The sequence below is a fragment of the Melozone crissalis genome, unplaced genomic scaffold (genome assembly GCF_028551555.1).
Source record: "Melozone crissalis strain CALT ecotype California unplaced genomic scaffold, PUWL_Pcris_2 ptg000068l_1, whole genome shotgun sequence".
NCBI lineage: Eukaryota > Metazoa > Chordata > Aves > Passeriformes > Passerellidae > Melozone > Melozone crissalis.
Window position 1 is genome coordinate 14,233,221 of NW_026535846.1, and position 20,571 is coordinate 14,253,791.

At 40.5% G+C, this 20,571-nt stretch overlaps 1 protein-coding gene across 1 annotated transcript; it reads right to left on the reverse strand.

Annotated features, from left to right (window-relative positions):
* Positions 1-398: 398 nt before the first annotated feature.
* LONRF3 (LON peptidase N-terminal domain and ring finger 3) lies at positions 399-20,571 on the reverse strand. Its single transcript, XM_054289587.1, has 12 exons — positions 19,950-20,571; positions 18,670-18,788; positions 17,986-18,108; positions 15,661-15,816; positions 14,049-14,292; positions 13,310-13,400; positions 10,036-10,150; positions 9,508-9,629; positions 8,658-8,816; positions 7,463-7,625; positions 6,540-6,689; positions 399-5,436 (listed from the first exon to the last, which is right to left on the reverse strand). Exons 1-12 carry the CDS (start codon positions 20,569-20,571, stop codon positions 5,278-5,280), a joined length of 2,223 nt encoding a protein of 740 aa, XP_054145562.1. The 3' UTR covers positions 399-5,277.

Genomic DNA, 20,571 nt, shown 5'->3' on the forward strand with positions numbered 1-20,571 from the left:
AAGGGTACCCTGGTCACACGTTTAAATCACAGCAAGCTGTAAAGCAAAGAGTAATGCAGCAGATGAACCAAAGCCCACAGAAGTGCAGGGTAATGCAGTAAGCCAGGCCTTCTTCAGCTCCCATCCTTTTTACTCTACCACAGCAACAAAGGAAGAGAGGCAGGGAAATAAAACCAAGCCCAAAACCCCCCAAAACACCAGCAGCACCTGCTGTCATCTTTTACAACATTTGAGGTTTGAACAACTTAATTTCTATGGTTTGGCTTCTTGACTTCAAGTGTTGTTGTGTGACTGCAGGATATAGGAGTTGTTCTTTGCTCCTTTACCTAAAAGACCTGCAAAAAGCAGCTCCCCTATAATATTTGTTTGCCTCTGTAGTTGTTATGCAAGCCAAAGAGTAAAGAAGACAAAAATTTTAATTAGGAAACAACTCTCCACACAGACTTTGTTGGTACAACATAGTTATAAGTACATCTACAAACACATACAGGTTCTTTGGACTATGATTTTTTAAAATATATTTTATATGACAATGCAAACAAGTCTGGAAAAAAATTACTTCAAACTTATGTAGAGGTAGCTGAACAGTATTCTGTCCAGTGATATGAGAGTATAACTTAAGTTTCATTTCAAGTTCATTACAGTGCACAAAAGGATGTTTTACAAACAAATGGAATATACAAGTCCACAAAACATTTTATTTAAAATGGCTTGATAGATATATTTCTGGCACTCTTGTAACCACATAGCTTGATGGAATTAAATTGGACAAGTATATGGTTCCAAATTAAGACATCTTACACAGATAGTCTTTTGCTCCTCATTTTTGTACTTCACCTGTTCCTTATCAGGGAATTATAGAAGCTATAACATTGTTTTTGCTACACTTCTGCTCTGTAAACCTTTGTTCTGCAAACTGAATGTAAAGATTAAAAGCTGCATATGTTTTATATTTATAAAATATATGGCTATGACTATTAAAAAGCTCAAGAATGGCAATAACAGAATACAGGCACTTCTATGTGAGGGTTACTTTAGACCTTATGAAAATCCAACATCAGTAAGCACTTCACATGATACCTGGATGAGTAAGTCAATGTAATAGTTCAGGTTTTTATTATCCACCATTTTAATCCTGTCTAAGCAGATTAGTTTCTTTCTTCTTTCAGACAATATTTATTTAGCAAAGTGTTTCAAGAGAGTGACTTTGCTCAAACTACCATTTTGCTATTGCCATAAGACTTCCAGTGATTTGCTGGGCTTTGGAAATAAAGCCCAGCTCCTAAGCTACATGCTGCACTAGTTACAGTTTCAGTTGTGAATTAAATGAGAACTAAGCAGGGGCTGAAAAGAGGGATTGTGTTCATCTGATGTAGGACTTGGGGGAAATGGGGACCACTACCCTAAGTGCATATACGTCCATGGGGTTTTTATGCACAAAACCCCAATAGATAATTTTAACTTTCTTTTTTAAATAAGTGTTTGTGAACATGTTCTCCATTCCTAAACACTGAATTTAAATACAAGTCCTGTCATTGATTTAAACACCAGTAAAACTTCAGCACCAAGTAGAAATCATTAAAGAGAAAAATTTTCACAATGATAACAATCAGCCATTGGAGTAATCTTCCCAGAGAAGTGTTGGATTTCCCAGCACTGGACACCTGTAAGATTTGGCTGGATTGCCTGCTGGACCATCTTGTCTAGACCATGCTTTTGCCACGAAAAGTTGGACCAGCTGATCCTTGAGGTCCCTTCCAACCTGGGATTCTGATTCTGTGAAAAGACCATCTAAACCAGAACTCAACTCTATGAAGCTCTTTCTCTACAGCACAGATTAACACAGACCTGCTACATCCAAATCCACTTTTTTTTTAAGATTAAAACAATCTTTGGATTAATAAATCCATGGTTGAGGTGTTCTGTCAGTGAGCAGTGGTGCAGGACAGAAGGACGGCGAGCCACATCTGACAGCTGGTATCTCTTATTGCTACATTGTCATGGAAGATAGCAGCACTTAAAGTAATGACAGAAAAGAAGCAAGAGGAACTTCTACAGCTAACACCAGAATGTCACTCAAGACTTAGCATAAAGACCTATCACACCATTTTATCATTTATTATTAAAACTACTGAACTACTGTCTAAGCAGCCTATGCATTACCTATGCCCACACAACAATTAATCAATACTTCTGACCACACAGGAAATGCAAGTTTGAATCATGATTTGGTTTGTTGGGTTTTTTGTTTTTAGCAGATGAGCAAGACTGGTTATAAAACTGGGTTTGGTGTCTAGAAAAATGTGAGCAGCTTAAATAAAATATTCCCCCAATTAGTATTTTATCTGATCAATGCTATTTCTATAATTAAACTGAAGGTATTTTTAAATCTGTTCAGCTGTTTATTCATGCCTGTGATAAATGTTGCATTTACATCCTTGTACTTATTTATGCAACTGAAAAAATCAGTGGTAGTGTGGCAAACCTAGATTTTTTATTTTAAACATCATTACTGGAACTTTACCATCTCAACATTATGAAGGCTAAGGGTACTCCTTGTCCAGTTTTTCCTGGACAGGTTTGTGTTCATTAGCATAAATCTTTCTCAGTATTGGTTTTCATTTCTGATGGAATTTTCAGACTTAAGCCATTAACCTAGGATGTGTGGCCATGGAGCAGCCCCAGCAAGAATGCTACTGTACCTGTACAGATGGAATTTTGGTTTGTTGTGGATGCAGATCACCTGTTTGCATTACATGCAGTAGGTCCAGTGTTTCCAGGCTGCAACAAATGCACTGGGTGCTCACGATGCAGGGCATGGACACAAGTCTCTGCTTGGAAATTCTGGCTGCTTTACTCAAGGCTAACAGAAAAGACAATATTCATCTTTAAAATCAAGGATTCTTTCCATGACATCTTTTCTAAAACAACAAAATAGGCAGAATGAGTATGCAGAAGACACAGCGTGCAGGATAAAAAAATAATTACATCAGTGAGAAAACAGTTTAAATTAGGTATTTAAGCTCCTTTTCTCACAGATAAGAGTAACAAAAGTGGAAGCTTTTTTTCCTGTGGGAGCAATATGAGACACTTATATTCTGCAAATGCAATGGTTTGTGGAAGAATTGCATTTAATGCAGCTTCACTTCCAAACAAATAGAAATCACTTTGCTGACTTATGAACACAAAATGCCATAGCAGGTGTCAGCCACCATCACTTGGTACTGTTCAGAAGATGTAGATGCTTTTATACATTTTTTCAGCACGCCAAATACCACTCATGGAGGGAGTGCAGCAATCCAGCAGTATGGAAGGAAGTTACAGCATTTCCAAAGTAGCTCAATGCAAACAGGACACAGATTCCATGTGCACCACAAGGGTGAAACATGTTTGTCTTCCATTTGTTTCTTTGGTACCCTTATAAAAAAGTTCTACAGAATTTAACAAAAGGGGAACAAAGGTAGCTTTATGAAAACTACTTTTAACTAACAAATATTACTGATGAGATAATGGAAAAACATGCAGAAAAGTTACATTAAATCCTACTGCATTTTTTTCATAAAGGCATGAAATGGCAGTGCTATCCTGCATAAAAAAAACCCAAAGAAATTTATAGCATTCCATAACATTCGCACTTCATTCTAGTTTTTGCCACTGAAAGGGAAAACAGTAGCTTAGAATAAAGGCCCAGTTTTGCTCACATTGAAATTAGTCAAAGTTAAAATCAGATGGAGGTAAGAGCAGTCTCAGAAAGTGGTACACTGTAAGCAATAGAAGCAGCAAAACAAGTATATGAACTGTTGATTAAAAAAAAAAATCAAAACCAAGATACTTCCTGTTCTCATTTCTGCCCTATTTTTACCTGCTTTATAGCTAGAAGTAATCATGCTAAAATTCACTTGCCTTCCTTGGGAGATAACTATTATTAGCAACACTACCCAATCTCTTAAGAGAAAAGCAATGGCTGGGTAGAGATTTGAAGCTAACAGAAACCTGAAGATTGGGGTGAAATAAATAGCATTTATTACAACATAATCCTTCTTATGTGACACAAACTACCCTCTGAGTCCTACAATTCAAAATAACTCCCCCCCTCCCCCTCCCATACACACACTCCAAAGCCAAACCCCACCAAACAGTTAAAAGAAATAAAACTCATCTTAACAGCAACAGGAGTTGATGAAAAAAAATAAATCTATGTATTAGCCTACAATGAAATGACACCAGTACTTCCAGTTTTCTCTAGAATAAGCCACTTTGCAAATATTGCAGCTCTTTCTTCGCAGTTGTTTGTAGCCATCGTCCATTTTTGCAAGAAAGAGTTCAGACATAAATTCAACTTCAAGTTATTCTGTTCTGTGAAATATTAGGGGTTAGATCCTTCTGTCACCACTATGGTCAATTCCCACTGACATCAACCATCAGTACTTGAATTTACCCAAGCACATAAACACATGCTTAAGCAGGTGCTTGACTGTTTGGTTGTATCAGGAACCTCTCCACAAGCATAGGATGAACCTTCAACAGCTGTGCTTGAATTAACTCAGACAATCTGTGTAATCAAAGACTTCAAGGCAGGATGTTCTGGGGGCATTCTTAAGCTACAGCAGAACTGGGGATGAGTAGAAAAACATTCAAAGTATTTGAACACAAATAACTGAAAAATTATCAAAGCAGTTGCTTGTGCACTGCAAGAATCATCATTTTTGTCCCCAGTCATAAATACAGGGTAAAAACACTATAAATAGAGCAGCTCACTTTCCTTTAGTGAATGAACACATAAATAATATACATTTTGAAACAAAAAAATCATAGTGCAAAAATAAATTATCAAACAGAAGTTGTGAACATTATTTTACACAATGCTATATAAAACCTGAACCATTTGAATAAAAGACTTTGCAGTTCACTGAAATAACGCATCAACCTTATTATTTCTGCTTCACATTAAACTGCACAGTTTATCCTTTATCCACTAAAAAATAAAAATAAAATAAATTAAAAAAACCCTTAAGATTTTTAAAAGGTTTATGGCAAACAAGATCACTTTTTGTTCTATCACATTTGTTATGAATTTAGCAGTGCAGCGATTGAATACTCGTCTCAGTTCCGAACGGAAACTATTGAAGTATCCATAAACATCCCCTGCTCTTTATAAGTCATTCTCTTTGAAACTCAGGCCTTGAAGCATCCTGACACACTCAGATCTCTAAGACATTATTGCAGTTAGCTGGAGTGACAGGGGCAGTGGGAGCTGCCCGGCTCTGGTGCTGGCTGTCACCGCGCCCGGGCGCGCGCCATGAAGGTCAGCACGCGGCGGATGCCGCTCAGGCGCTCCCGCAGCGACTGCATGGCCAGGAAGGGCAGCTGGGCTCTGTTCTCAAGGGGCAGCACAGCCAGGACCCACCAGCACCAGGCTGGCCCGTTGGGGTTTGCCTGCAGGCAGGGGGAAAAACAGAAATTAGAAGTCAGGGGCTGGTATTGAGGATTTAACTCTGAAAAGCAGTTGTCGATAGCAATGTAGCAAGTGGGTTATTTCATTGCCAGCCTAATGGCTTGGCCTGAAACAGGTTACAAACCAGTGGCACCTTTCCTAAAAACAGTATGAAAAAATAGAATGTGTTTCTATTACTAGCAACAATTTATGGGGTGGATCTTCTGGATTTTTTTTAAATCTTTTTTTTTTAATTATTTTTTTTTCCCTGAGTGACTGCATGGCCAGGAAGGGCAGCTGGGCTCTGCTCTCCAGGGGAAGCACAGCCAGGACCCACCAGCACCAGGCTGGCCCGTTGGGGTTTGCCTGCAGTCAGGGGGGCAAAATTATAAATTAGAAGTCAGGATTCATACAGCTGGTAAGGGGCTGGTTTTGAGGATTTAACTCTGAAAATTCAGTTTTTGATAGCAATGTAACAAGTGGATTATTTCATTGCCTGACTAATGGCTTGTGATTACCGGTTGGCCTGAAACACATTACAAACAAGTGGCACCTTTCCTAAAAATAGAATGTTGAAATAGGATGCATTTCCTATTACTAGCAACAATTTATAAGCTAGGCCTTCTGGATTTTTAAAAATTTGTTTTCTTCCCATGTTATTACTGACCCAGATCTTTAGGATTCCTTCTCCATACTTTATGACACTACCTCATATTTAGCCCTTGTTATATTCTGTTATTTTAGGACCCCACCATTTGCAGTTCCCCACTGTTTGCAGTCCTTTATCAAAAGTAAAAGTGTGCAGTTGCCTATTTACTCTCAGTCATTTAACTGGGGAAGTAGAGCAGGCAAAAAAGGCAGTTCAGTCTCCTGGGATTAATGCAGTGAGATAAATAGTCTCAGAAAGTTATCAACATTAAATACAAACTTTTTCTTTGCAACTGTGCTACCACTGGTGTGTGGCAATAGAATTTAGAGGCTCAGCTTATGTGAGGTAAATGCAGAGTATTCATATTTTCATCTTAAAACACAATGCCTGCCAGCTTATCGGATATCCCTGCTATTTCTGTCCCTAAAAGTTACATAAGCCACTGATTGTGGATACCTGTGGGTCAGGATCCTTAGCTGGCATTGGACCAAAATGACTGAGAATTCGACTTTTGAGTGCTTGCTTGAGGGAGTTAAACCATGTATAGGCCTGATCATAGACAGAGTCATGGAGAACAAGTAATGCAGCATACTCCTGTCCTTGCACCTGGAATGAGAAAAGAGAGGGGAAGGTTACTGTTACTTCAGGCTGCATGTTGAGGAAGGCATAGGATTTTCAGGATTGGGTAAGGGAAAGGAAAAGAAAAAAAACATGCCAAAAGAGTTTTGGAATAAATAGTGAGAGCTCATTTAGTGTTTCCTCTTCTGATGATCCTCCACTAACCAAATTCTTCACTTTGCCTGTATTCTAAACCAAAAATATCTATTTGTAGAATTTGCAGTTTCTGGATTTTCATATGAAAAAATCTTTACACAAATAGCGCACAAAAACAGGAAAAAGATTGTGCAAAGCTTTAAAAAAAAAAAAGTAGAGTCAGAGTAGACATTTTACCTTCCCATTACATACCAAAAGCTCTTAAGAATTAATGCAAGCAATTTTGAAGGTTATGGTGCACTCAATCCTGCTGCTTCTTACCTGAATAGGGATTTTTAAATTGGCTTCCATACAAATAGTGTAAGGCTCCCCCTCCACCCTCTTATAAACTGCAGTTATTCTGTCTAGAAGAGCAGTAAGATCTCATCCTGGATACACTTAGTCTGGTCCTCTGATAAATACCTCCAGGAAACACTCTTCAGTACTTGGGCAGTGTGTGTGCATGCTTGTGCTGACTAGTATGTGTCCCACCTTAACCATGAGCAGCTATTAAATACCACAAATTTGTTGTATTAGATACATCTACAAATATAAAACCCACTAAAACCATACATGCTTAGAATTTCGTATGTTATACAGTTTAAATGAAATATTTCTGAATCTACCTTTTGATCCTCAATGTACTCAATATCTGCTGTATTATATCCATCACGCTGGCTGTGCTGAATCACCTTAAATCTCCTCTTGCCAATGCTGTCTACAACAGAGCGACCATCAGCAAAGAATTCAACATTTCTTATCTCCAGAATGCAGCCATAATCTGCAAACCTATTGAAATCAGAACAAAAGCAAGTAAACAAATCTTATTCTCTCCACCCTGAGTTCCACAGAGCTGCCATGCAGCCAGTCCCTGCCACAAAGTTATTTACCAATGTCAGCTCATTTCTATTGTTCATAGCACTGACCTGCTCTAGTTCAAATTATTCCACAATTGTTTGCAAAACTATCAGGAAGATTCAGACTGTCTAATCTGATTAATGCTAGCTGGATGTTTTGGAATACAGGAAACATCTTATGAAACAGAAAGATACACAGATCAGAAGCAAACTTTCTTCATAATCCTAATGTGTTCAGTCAGTTTGTAGAGAAGGACAAGTGCAATTCAGAATATTACCATTATGGAAGGACAAGGAAATCTATGAAGAAAAAAGTTTTTGCACAATTTCAGCACATTTCACTTTGCAGGTGAGTATTTTCTGCAAATCATACTTTTCACAGAGTATACATACCCAGTAAGTTTACAGCATAAAAAGAAGGAAGGAAAGGTAAATAGAGAGTCAAACATTGAAGTCAAATTACCTAAGACTGACTGTAAATGGCTCAATGTAAATGCTCAGCCAGTCCTTATGAAGGTCCTGTTATACCTCTACAGCCTCCACTATAAATATATAAAGGATATAAAAACACATCCTATAATTTAAGGAAATTTAGCCCAAGAACACACCTTACTACCATTTTGAATTCTTGTGCCAAAACAGTCAGCAGATTTAAAAGCAGAAGAAAAATACATTTTTTTCATGTACTACAGGAGGTCTGCAGCTCAGTCACATAATGACACACATTCAGTTCTGAGTGTTTTGAGAGAACAGACCATCATATTAGTCAGAATCCAAGTCCTCACGGGAAAAACTTCTGTCTCCTCAACCTGCATGATTAGGAGGAAACTTTAACCTGCCCGATTAGGAAGAAAATTTCTCTACTGGAAAGCTACCCCAGATATTACAGCCATGGACCTTTCTGCACCTCTCCACTGGCTCCAGACTAAGAGGGTGCCTCAGATGGTCCAGGCTGTTCACTCACCCCTTGACAGGGTCGCTGATGCACATCCCAAACTGCCTGGTGCCCGTCTCCATGCACCTGCGGATCATCAGCCGGTAGCAGGGCTCGAAGATGTGCAAAGGACAGGGCACTGTGGGATAGGCCATGGTGCACACAAATATGGGAACATTCTTATTTAGGCTGTAAGAAGGAAAGGAAAAATCAGGTATGACGTTTTACCAAACTACTGACACATAAGGCTCATATTCTTTAAGATTATGACATATTTAAATAGAAATTATAGCATCTTTAGAATAGAATTCTTAATGGAATAAACAAAGATAAAATTATTGGTAAAAGCTTAATTTCATTCTTAATGGAATGGTAAAAGCTAAAATTATTTTCCCTTTAACTGACTAAATACTCTAGAAAATAATATACCACTTAACAGACAATTTTTTCATTAAGCTTTCTGGATTTGTTTGTGAAAGCATTACTGGATCTCTAGTATTGCTTTTATTTATTTTATTTCCCTTAATCCCATTTCTTCCCTATCCAGTATATTCCAAACCCCATCCTGTCAGACTGCTTCTCACTCTGTGCCTTTTATAGAGGTCCACTGAAAGCAGACACATTGCTTTGTACTTTGTTTATAAAGATACTTCTACTTCTCTTTATTCTCTTTCTTTTACTTCTCTTTATTCTTTAGCACAGTGTCTAGTTTTTATGCTCACCCAAGCACAGTTTCCCCTGGACCCTGTTCTCTGAAATCACATGGTACAGAGAAAGAAGCTCCATCAGCATCTCAGCTCATGTTCCACAGCAGCCAGAGCCACTCCCAGCCAACAGCAGCAGAATTAGAGATGGGATTTTACATAAATGGATTACGTACTTGGAAAGCTCTGCTATTTCCTCTTCATAAATCTTTCTCCTTTCAGTGAGTTCTTCTGGAAGATATCTGGCTATTAGCTCCTCCATTAGCACTGTTTTACAATATTTCCTCATAGCCAAACACTGCAGTAAGAACACACACAAAGCAGTTGGAGAGAAAATCCAGCACTTCACAGAGTATGGTGCCTGTGCAAAGGACATCCCCCATTACACCCCCATTTTCTGATGTCTGTGAGTCTATAATCTGTCAAACTTGCCACTGAAGAGTTGATTTTTTTTAACTATTCCCTGTGTTACAGACATTCACTTAGGAAATCTGGAAAGCAAAAATCACCTACAAATTTTCCAACTACAGGCCTGGTCCTAAGGTTTGAATAGAGACTAGCCATGCTTGGCAACTCACAAGAGCGTTTTAAAATTCACATTCTTCCTGAGTTATGTAATATTTCATGTTGGGAAATATCAAGGCTGTCTGAAGGTGAAGTGGTTCCTATCACTTGAACTTATGCTGAAAAAATCCAAGTGTTACCTCTGAGAGCCCTTCCTTGCACAGGGGACATTTTGGGTTGTGATCCAGGCATCTCTCCAGACATTTGAGACAGAAGGTGTGTCCACAAGGTGTAGTGACAGGTTCATAGAAGAGCCTGGATTGGAAAATCCAAGAGCAAAAAGACAACAATATCGTGTACTAAAGTAAAAGAAAAAAGTTGCTACCAAAAAAAGCTGAACTTATTCACTAACTTAACTACTGACTACTACAGGGACAAAGTCTCTTCTTGATTTTAATTTCTTCAACCAACTTTTGTATTTATTCAGCCTACAGACTTTGTTATTGCCATCCAACATGAAAGGCAGCCCATGAACTCTGACTTCAGTGAATGTGAGGGACAATATTATCATGAACTTCCAACAAGCCAGCTTTTAATTTTCCTCTGTGTGAGCAATAAACAGACCCAGAAGTTGGACCATCTGACTTCACTAATGAAATTGAGCAATACTTCCACAACTATTACTGAAATTTTGTGATTACTTGTATGTGTGGAGCTAAGCACAAAATACCTATTTGCAGTAATAGCCCACATGAGTAATTACAATAAACTGGGACTTGGCATGATTCTATTATTGCCAGCTTTAATGGGTATATTTCTTTAATAGAGTTTTTAACCTTCAAGGGACTGCTCTTCTGGAAAATGAGTGACAGGAGGTTCATATTTTATATTTAGAAAAACATTTAAATATATAAGGCCAGGTATTCAAAGTATCATGGTACCTATTCTTTACCCATTTCAAAGACCACTGTGACACTTAATTTCATGTAAAGATTTTTTCCTTATTATGATTATGCAACACTGCAAAGTCATATTTCCTTGTCAATAAAGACCTTAAGGGGATGTAAGAAAGACAGAAGTTTTTTTAAAAATAGAAAAAATTCAAATCTAGCAACTAAATTGTCTGGAATATACTGTATTTGATAACATACTGTCTGAACATTTGAATACTAAATATTTAAATACTAGTCTCATTATAATTTAAGTGAATTCATAATTTTTCTTAAAAGTATTAGTTTATCAAAACAGTACGCTATGTTCTGTTAAACATGTGGAAATTAAAATACGTAAGCCCACGTTTATTAGCATCTTTTACAAGATGAGTGTATTTAAGAATGCAATTGGCTTTTAACAAGACTGCTATAGAGAGCTCATTAAATGTCATTAGTTACTAAAAACATTGACATTTAAGCAATGGAACATATAAAATAGTATCTAAAATGCCACACCTATCTTATTGCAACTTGATGGTGTAATTGAAAACACTTATAAACTGTTTCAAGAGCAGAAACCTCACTTAAACCATGTGAAACACTGAATTCTACCCCATGTTCCAGTAAGCACTGCATTGCATATATAATTATTTGGTAGGGACTGACTTCATCTGAAATGTGGCATAAAGACAAAATACTCCTCTTAAGATTCCTGAGCTCTCACAAAAGCCAGCAGCAGCTTTTCCTAACAACTCTAAGAGGACCTGGACAAGCTCTATGACTTGCAGAAAGAAACACTACACACCAAGACTTGCCACAACATTATTTTGAGCTACTGCAACACAGAAATTAAGATGCTGTGGAATAACACTCCTTTTCTCATTAGTTCCTTGCTTTGAGTACTTTGTATTTTCTGCTTGCTGCTGGAGCAAAGGTAGATCAATAACATTTTTGCCACTCCATCAGACAAACAGGTTAATAACAGCTCCTGCAGTTAATTGTGAGCAGGTCAGTAGGTTACTGGGTAATTAGACCAAAGCACTCAGGAACCAAAACCCCAAAAGGCTTCTGAAGAACATGGCAGGAAGTAATTACAATGGGTTTGCATAAATAACCAGGAAGATCTGAGGAGAGCTTTCCTGAGCACAAGCCCTCCTTGTGCAGTGATGTTACAAAGCCAACATCCTTCTGAAGGCAAAGTCTGCATTTGGCACTACAATTCCAGGCACAGCACCTACACATCCTCTGTTCTATAAGGGAAACAGTAATCCCTGGGTTAATTCTTTTACAAATGCATTGTAGTCTGGCTGTTTCTGATTTAACATAGAGGATGAGAAAGTAGGATTAATTAATTTTATTTAAAATATCTGAAAAATGGTTTGTGAACATGATGATAAACAAGCAGAATCACCAAACCATCTAAGACTAATTGTGTGGCTTTCTGTTAGAGGAAAGTTTTGCTCTTTGCACTATTGAGTGTTTTGACAGCTGCACAAACTTTTGGAACATATTTCAGCTGTAGACAGGCAGAGGGAGAGGGGGCAGATCTGATTTATTCCAAGCAGAAGCAAATCAGACAATACAGCAGTTGGCCCTCAAAGCTTTCCGTTTGTCTGAAACAAATTGAAGCCTCCTCCTCTGCATACAAACAACAAAATCCAAATTTCTCAAAACACAAGCCTTCAGAAGTAAATCCCTAAAGAGGCTATCTGCTGTTTAAGAATTTTAAAATATTGTGCTAAACCAACCCCAGCATGAATTATAGATAAATCTGGGTAATTAAAAAAACCAAACAACTTAAGCAACGCCCACTGCAGCAAGTGAAACACCTTCCCTATATTTCTAAGTCACTAAAACCCCCTCACATAATGCATTTCCCAAAGTGAAAATGTTTTGTAAAAAACAAGTAGTAAAATAGGTGCAGTTGACAACTCCTACTTGATTTACTAAGCCATTGCTGTTCCCAAGAATAACTGCTGTTCTATTAACAACAATTTTCTTTACTGGAAGAAGAAATCTTCAAGCAAATGGAGTGTCTGCCTCAATAAAGCAAGGAGCACATCTCTAAAGCAAGAGTTAAAGCACACTCTTGCTTACTCACAAGATCCTCCTATGGCAATAGCAGCAACACAGTATTTCACATGCAAACTCAGAATATTCACTGGATGTGGTCTCTTTAGGTATTTTATGCTTTTCTGACAAACAGCTCCACAAATTCCCAGGTGACAACTGTGGGTTTGTACACTGTGTCAGTGGTGAGAGCAAATCTTTCAGACACCTTCTCTAACATGCTGAACCCCCACGTGACTGTGTGCCCTTTCCAAAGCAATCACCAGCCCAGAGAAGATCAAAGAGTGCCCATTCATCAACAGTGCTCAGAACCAAAGGTCTAGAAATGCATCACTGGAGTGAAAATCACAGCCAAAGCTAATTTCATGTCACAGGCAAAAATAAGTACCAAGCAAGCTAGAAAATCTCTAGGTCATAAAAGGGAGGAAGATACAGCTGGAAGGCTATAGATATCTGTGAGAAAAGAACACACCTCATACACAGGGAGCAGTCCAAATCTGATGGATCCACAACTTCAAATGGAATATGTTGTCCAGTACTATTTTCCCTAATATCAACTTTGTCTATCAATAAGAAAAAAAAAAAGCAGTTGAACAGAACCATGCAAGCACAATGCCATCTCATGTATTTACACCAGCATCTGATATTTGCAACTTATTGAACCATGAAGCATCATCACAGTAATTTCTAATCAAAGCTTCAAATTCAAAAGCCTTGGCACAAATCAGCACATCTCCCCTTAATTTTGGTCACATTATAGCCACTTACAGAGGGATCAATCTGGCCTTGCATTGGCAAAGTCAAAATACTTTGTTAGTGCTGAAAGTCTAAAGTGAGACAAGTTCTTCTCCTATACCATTGTAAATACATTGCACAGCATGAAAACAAGGCCAGATACTAAGAACAAATAGAGGTTGTACTTTTAAACTTTTAAAATTATTATAGAAAAGGCTGAGACCATGTGCAACACTGATGTTCTTTAAAAGATTCAGAGCTCTACTGAGAAAAGCACATGACCCAACCTTCCTTGCCCCTATTTACTTTTTTTTCTCTCTGCACACAGTAAATCTTCCACAACATGCATCCCTTGGTTAGACAAAAGAGAAAATACAAAAGGCAAAGTGGAATTTGGTCCCTCTTGGTCTGAATCTTACAGAAGAAAAGATTCCATGGGTGGCCTGCCATAGAACAGGTCCTGTAATTAAACATACCTTTCTTCATCAGCTTGCAGGGCACCTCAGCATTTCTCATCTCCTCTGAGCAGCACTTCCTTTTCAGGAGGCTGCATTTCTCAGAGAGGAGAAAAGTAGACTCTGACATGGAGGTGAATTTGTTCTCCTCCTCTGAGCAGTCCTTTTTGCTCTCTGTAATTTGTATAGGTTTCCTCAAACTACCAGAAGTAGTTACATTTGGTTCCTCTTGAATGGAAAAACCCTTTTTCTGTTCCACATTGACCTGTGTGAAGAGAGGACTGACATTAGACCAATTTTCCAACAACTTGGTAGGGAAAAAACTCAACCTGTCAAAAATCTTTAATATTATAGATCACCAGGAAGGACTTTGTGGGTCAAGAAGCAAGAGTTTGAGAATTGCTAATACTAATTTAAAAAAATTAAACTCCAAAAAGCAAGCAACCAACAAACTTGATTTCCCCTCCCCACCATTGAGGGTTTTCAGCCCTTTTGTGTGCCTTTAAAGCTCAAAGGTTGTTAAACTGGATTCAGTCAGAAAGGTGGCTTAATCTCATGTTAAATATATTGTTATCACTGAACCTATGGGGAAATGCATATTGTTTACATCATGGTGATGGTATCAACCAACAGAAACACCAAAACAGTTCAGTTAATTTTAAGGAAGCAGTAAAAACACACAAAATTTATAAGAGAGAAAATGCCCAGAGCTTCCTCTTGCAAGGCAGATTCCTTTCTCAGAGAATAAACCATTCAGGATTTATCTGCCATGGCCACAGGACATCCTGTGAGCAGCCCCTGCACTGACATCACCTGTCAGCTCTGTAACATCACCTCCCTGGATGGACCCAAACCAGACACTGGATTGTGATGTGTGACATGCAGGGAGATGAGTGAACTGTCCCCTGAATGGCTTTGTGAGAGTCATGCAAAAGGGTTTCTTGGCAGAATATCCTAACAGCCTTTCCATGGGGCAGTGTCACTGATTGTTTCTTATCAGTCTCAACAAGGCAGCTAAAACCTCCACCTCTGTCTGTAAGGACTAGCCAAGTTTTCTCCTAAATATACAATATATGCAAACCCCATCCCACAGTTCAGGTCTCAGTGAAGCAAAAGTGATCCTTACAAACCTATGAATGTAAACTTCTGCAGCCCTTTACACAACTACAGCTGCAAAACCAAAGTTATGAAGTAGCTCACATATCTTATGTGGCTCTACAATAACCTGTAAGTACTGTACAGAGTATAGAATGACTTCATTACTGGCACACCAGCTATAGCTCAAGTTGAAGCTCTAGATTTTAGCATTTCACAGCATTTGAGAGTATCTAAATCCAATCTACAGAGGCCCCTTTCCACTACCAACTACTTGGAAGACTTAAAGACAATTACAGGAGTAGAACCCACTCAGTTCTGATATAAAATTTATCAGAACAGAGGACTTCCATTAAAGAAAAAAAGTCAAATAAGGAGACTTCAGTAAGTTAACACTGTTTTGTAGGTTCTGAAATTCAGTAAAAATTTGAGAAAATGTATCCTCCTATCTCCCAGAGGCAAAAAGGAGAGAAGGCTTCCCAATGTGAACACAAAACACACAACAAATTAAGAACCACACATCAGACTTGATCTTTACCTTGAGCAACCTTTGTAGGTTATGGCTGGTGCCTCCAGATCCCACTGAATTTAGGAGATTCCCCTTCAATCTAGAGTGATGTGACAACAGCTGCAGGATATCGGGTAAGTGTTCCTGAGCATTTCCCGGGATCAGTGAAAACAAACTAAGTAGAAGCTGTGATATAAAACAGAACACTTCACTGCTTAGTTCCTTCCTTGCAACCTCTAAATGAAAAAGCAAGTAAGGGAACAGCTGAAAGAAGCATCCAGGATTTTGTTAAAACCATTTAAAGAGCTCTTTAAATGAGGGTAGGAACAAAAAGTGCAAGAGCTAATGCAGTACAGGCCAAACAGACAGCAAGAAACATTTTCAGAGTTAAACAAGCCCACAGAGTCATTAACCATTCTCTGTGATGTGACACACACATGCCTTTGTCCTCTTTGTCCTGCAGTTCAGGGCTCACCAAAAATTGCTAACATCTTTCTTGAATGTTTTTGGGTCGTTGTTTTGGTTTTTTTTTTGCTACACATCATCTTTCAGTGGAGTTTACTAGTACAGAAAGCACTCATCTCACAGACTTAATCCAAGATCAGTTGGGTAAATGTGTCTGATATTGCAAACTGGAGCTATTTTTAATTCACTTATGTGAGAATACAAAAAAGGTAGGCAGTAGAAAAATGCCATTTTATCATTTTCTATAAGAAAATAAGTGAATCTATTTCAAGTAGCAGCTTGAAGCCTCTTGTATGGCACAGATTATCAGATGAATATTTAAGGAAAGAAACAGACATGAATAGAAGATTCACACTTCAAAAACTAATTTCAACATACTACTGAGGTGATCCTGCTGATGCCTGAGGAAGCCACATGACAGCTGAGATTTCTATTTAAAGCCAAAAAGGATTTCACAGGATCACACTATGTCCAAACTAACACAGGCAGACAGTTAATGCAGGCAGAACATCACAACTGCACCCAAAGAATTTGGTAAAATGTAGTATGTCACTGTTATGTGACCAGCCTTGGAAATGACCCAGTAAAATATTGCATCATGGATGAACTCTGTGTCTGATGAGTGCACAAGTAATTCTTTCAGTCATAAGAAGCCTAGTTTTTCTCAGAGCCCCACTGCTCAGAAATTAAATGTCTTGGAAACAGCTATTTGGAGTCAGAATTTAGAAACATATCTGTTTGTTTCTGGTCTTTTTGCTCTAGTGCACAGAAAGTCTTCCAGCATGACTGTGAGCACAAATCATGACATAATGACCATGAAAGACTACATGGAAACCACTGGGGAAAAAAGCAAACAAAACCCCTCAAACATCAGTGACAAAAAAACCCTCAGAGGCTGAAATCTCAACCATATATGAAATGAGATAGAAATATGATTTCACTACAACCATTCAGGTTATACTCTGTTACCTCTGTGAATAGAGTTTTTCTGTAAGAATTCTACTGTGCTTAGAAAGCCTGATGTGCTACAGAACATAGAAATCCTAATGTTCCCATCCCACCAGGGATTGAGAATGGCATAAATACACTGTCATGAAGGAAAATAAAACTATTATATTTTTATTGTCATAAGTAATCACTGCAACACTGAGCCTTTTAACTATGACAACAACAACAAAAATTATTAAATGTCAAAATACTGATTTACAGGATATCAGAGATTTGAGGGGTGGGCAAAACAGCAGTATTCAAAAAAGCCATATAAGAATTCCCACACATTGTAAGTTGCATCTGAAAAAAAGCCTCACTGCAGATCAATTTTTTTGCTTATTTAGCATTAATTATTAGCCCTAAAAAACTATTTTACAACTGCTCTTCCTTTGTTGACTGCTTCCTCTTCCACACCTCCTGCACACACTGACATGGGGCAGCATGACTGGCAGTAGCAAGAAAGCTGCTGCTCCCAAGTGGAGTTTGATGAGTGCTGCGTGTTGTGCTCTGCCAGTCACTGGCCTGACACATCATTCAATAGCAACTCCCCCTCTTCTGCACTCTAGCATTGGGAATAGATTGCCAGGCTAGGAATCAATTAGAAATTTGAGAATCACAATAGTCTGTGGGTGGCAATTATTAACAATTCAGTTTTCCTTCAAATTTTTTGATGCTAGCACTGTAACTGTTTCCACTGAATGGCTGCTGACTATATTTTCTTGCTACGTTCCTATCTTCAGATCAGCAATACATGACTCAAATGTGAACAACAGTCTGGATTTGTATCTCCATCCAGCTCTCTGCAGTAATGAAAGAGGGGAAAAGAAAAAAAATTGTATCCTCCTTTATGAGAGGCTCCTGAAAACAATTGTGCAGATCCAGATGATTTAGGGAACTCACCTTTTGTGCCTCAAACTTGGCTGTCTTGTTCCCAGTGTCTAGAGCAAGGCAGAATAGAAACTCCCTTAAAGCTTCTTCTGTTTTCCCCAGATTAGCTAATGCTTGTCCTTTCCTTAGGTGACCCTGCAAGGAAACATCCACAGCTGCAGCTTTTGTCCAGAGAATATACAATAAAACCACAGTGAAAGTACAAAAGATCTTTCTGAAGAAAGAAAAGTTAGCCAGGAAAAATCACTAGAACCATGTCTTACACCTAGACACCACCAGTGCCTGGGATTCTAAACACAACAGTCCTGAAAACTACAAGCATAAACAGGATATTCTCCCACTCATGCAAATATGATTTTCACAGCACCTGAGCTGAACTGATATTGGAAACATCTACCTCCCCTACATCCATCTTCTAAAACAGCAATTTTGTCCTTAGCATTCAATTTTTAGAGAGTCCACAAAATTGATATTCATCCAAGTCAAGGAAAATAGCCATGGCTCATTCTCCAGGACTAGCACTGTCTTCCTTCACCCCAGGAAGCTCAATAATGGTTAAATGTCTGTAAATTGCAGGAGTCCAAGAAGTTACAGGACATAAAGCCTCCCTCAGATTCCACTGTCTGACCATTCCAACTGTTTTCTATCAGGGCACGATCAAGGCTTAAAGAAAGTACAACTGGAGTCACAACTTACTTTCAACCAGTATGGCTGGAGCCTGCACGCTGTTTCTGCATCGTGCAATGCATCTTCACAAGCTTTCAAAGTGGAGTTAATCTGGGACCGGTTGCTATATAGTAAGTGGTCATTTGGAGCTGTAGGAAATAGAAAAAGTGGTTGATTAGGTAAAAAGAAATTAGTTACATAAGCTTTATTCCTTAATTTTTAATTTCTTTTAAACACATGTTGGTGCTTCCAAGTTGCACAAACCCACAAAACATCCATGCACTAAATTAAATCTGGAAACCTCTTTGGGCAACTCCAGACAAAATGCCAGCTATGTCTTATATAACTGCAGAGAACATTGCATAAATAAGTGCTGAGACACTCACACAATAAATTACCAGCACCGACTGAAGATCAGATCGTTGGTAGAGACACACAGGAGACATTTAAGACAGCAGGAGGGATGCTGTCGTACTGTAGGGAGGAGTTTCAAAATTGGTAGCACCAAAGTTTTTAAGTGATAAATTAGGGTCTTTTCATGCCAGAGCTCAAAACACAGGAAAAGAAGAATCAGGTAGGGTTACAATGATCATTGAGTTACACCCACTGCAGCATCGGGACACAGGCTGTGCAGTTTTCTTGGGAGCATTTTCATTTCAGGGAAATGCTTCGCTGTAATACCTCGCCTTTAACTTCTACTTTGTACTTGCAGCGTGAGTCACTTTTTCTCAGGAAGAACTGCATGAAAAGGACCGCATCAAAAGTTCTCCCTGCGCAGCCCCGCAGGCGCTCCCCGGCGCTGGGGCGGGAGCGCGGGGCCGGGCGGGCCGGGGGTGCGGGACACGCCCGCGGCCCGGACACGCATCCCCGGCTGCGAGCGGCTGCTCCGCGGGGCGCCCGGGGCTGCTCGGCGGGGACCCCGCGCCCGGAGCCCTTCCCGGGGCGCGGCGGGATGCCCAGGGCGCGGCGCTCCGCTCCCCCCGGCTCCGCCGGTTACACAACGGCGCCGGCCGGGGGGAGCCCAGCCGGACCGCAGGCTCGGGCTTACGCAACCGCTGCTCTCCTGACCCAGTTTCACCGCGGGCCGAAGAGCCGAGACCCCTCCCTCGGGCTGCCCTCCGGACACCGGCCCCAGGACCCGGCCCGGGGAGCCGGCGGCACGCTCCCGGACCCCGGGGTATCCCCGGCCGAGCCCGGGGCTCGGTGGGACGAGAGGCGCCGAGAGGCCGCCAGCGAGCCCCGGCCGGTGGAAAGTTATCCCTGCCCCGGCGCGGAGCCGCGGACCAGCAGCGGGGAGAGGGAGCCCTTACCTAGGCTGACCGCTTCGTTGTACTTCTGCAGGGCGGCTTGGAGCTTCTTCTCCTTGTAGAGAAGGTTCCCTTCGTGCCGGAGCTGCGAAGCCTTCACTTGGCAGGGGAACCACTTGGTCAGCAGGTTGCTGAGGATGACATTGACCCGCAGGAGCTGCCCGGCCGCCGCGCCGCCCGCCTCCTTGCACAGGACGCAGCGGGGCTCGGGCGCCCGGTCCCTCTCCAGGCACTTTTTGCAGAACGTGTGTCCGCAAGGCAAGGAAACGGGCTCGAAGAGGAAGCCCTGGCATTTGCGGCACCTGAAGACGTCCCACTCGCGGGGTGCCGCGGGCTGCCCGGCGGCGGGCAGTCCCTCTTTGATCCGGACGCTCTGCGCCAGGCACTCCACCAGCTTCTCCAGCTGCTCGGCGCGCAGCTGCTGGTGGCGGGACGCCAGCTGGTACAGCGGCAGCGCCTCGTGCAGCCGCCCGCCGAAGGCCAGCGCGTCCGCCCGCCCGAGCAGCACCTGCCACTCGGGCCCCAGGCCGCCGCCGGGCGCCTCCAAGTTCTGCGCCTGCAGAGCGCCGGCCGCCAGCTGCAGCACCAGCTGGGGCTCGGGGCGCGGCGGCAGGTGCGAGCCCAT

What these genes read in the sequence shown, in the direction of transcription:
- LONRF3 (XM_054289587.1), bottom strand. Translation starts at nt 20,571, where the DNA reads ATGGGCTCGCACCTGCCGCCGCGCCCCGAGCCCCAGCTGGTGCTGCAG. An exon ending in CCAAGTTTGAGGCACAAAAG is followed by an intron (nt 15,817 to 17,985) that starts GTGAGTTCCCTA and finishes TTTATATCACAG; the next exon opens with CTTCTACTTAGTTTGTTTTC. An exon ending in ATCAGCGACCCTGTCAAGGG is followed by an intron (nt 7,626 to 8,657) that starts GTGAGTGAACAG and finishes TGATTTCAATAG; the next exon opens with GTTTGCAGATTATGGCTGCA.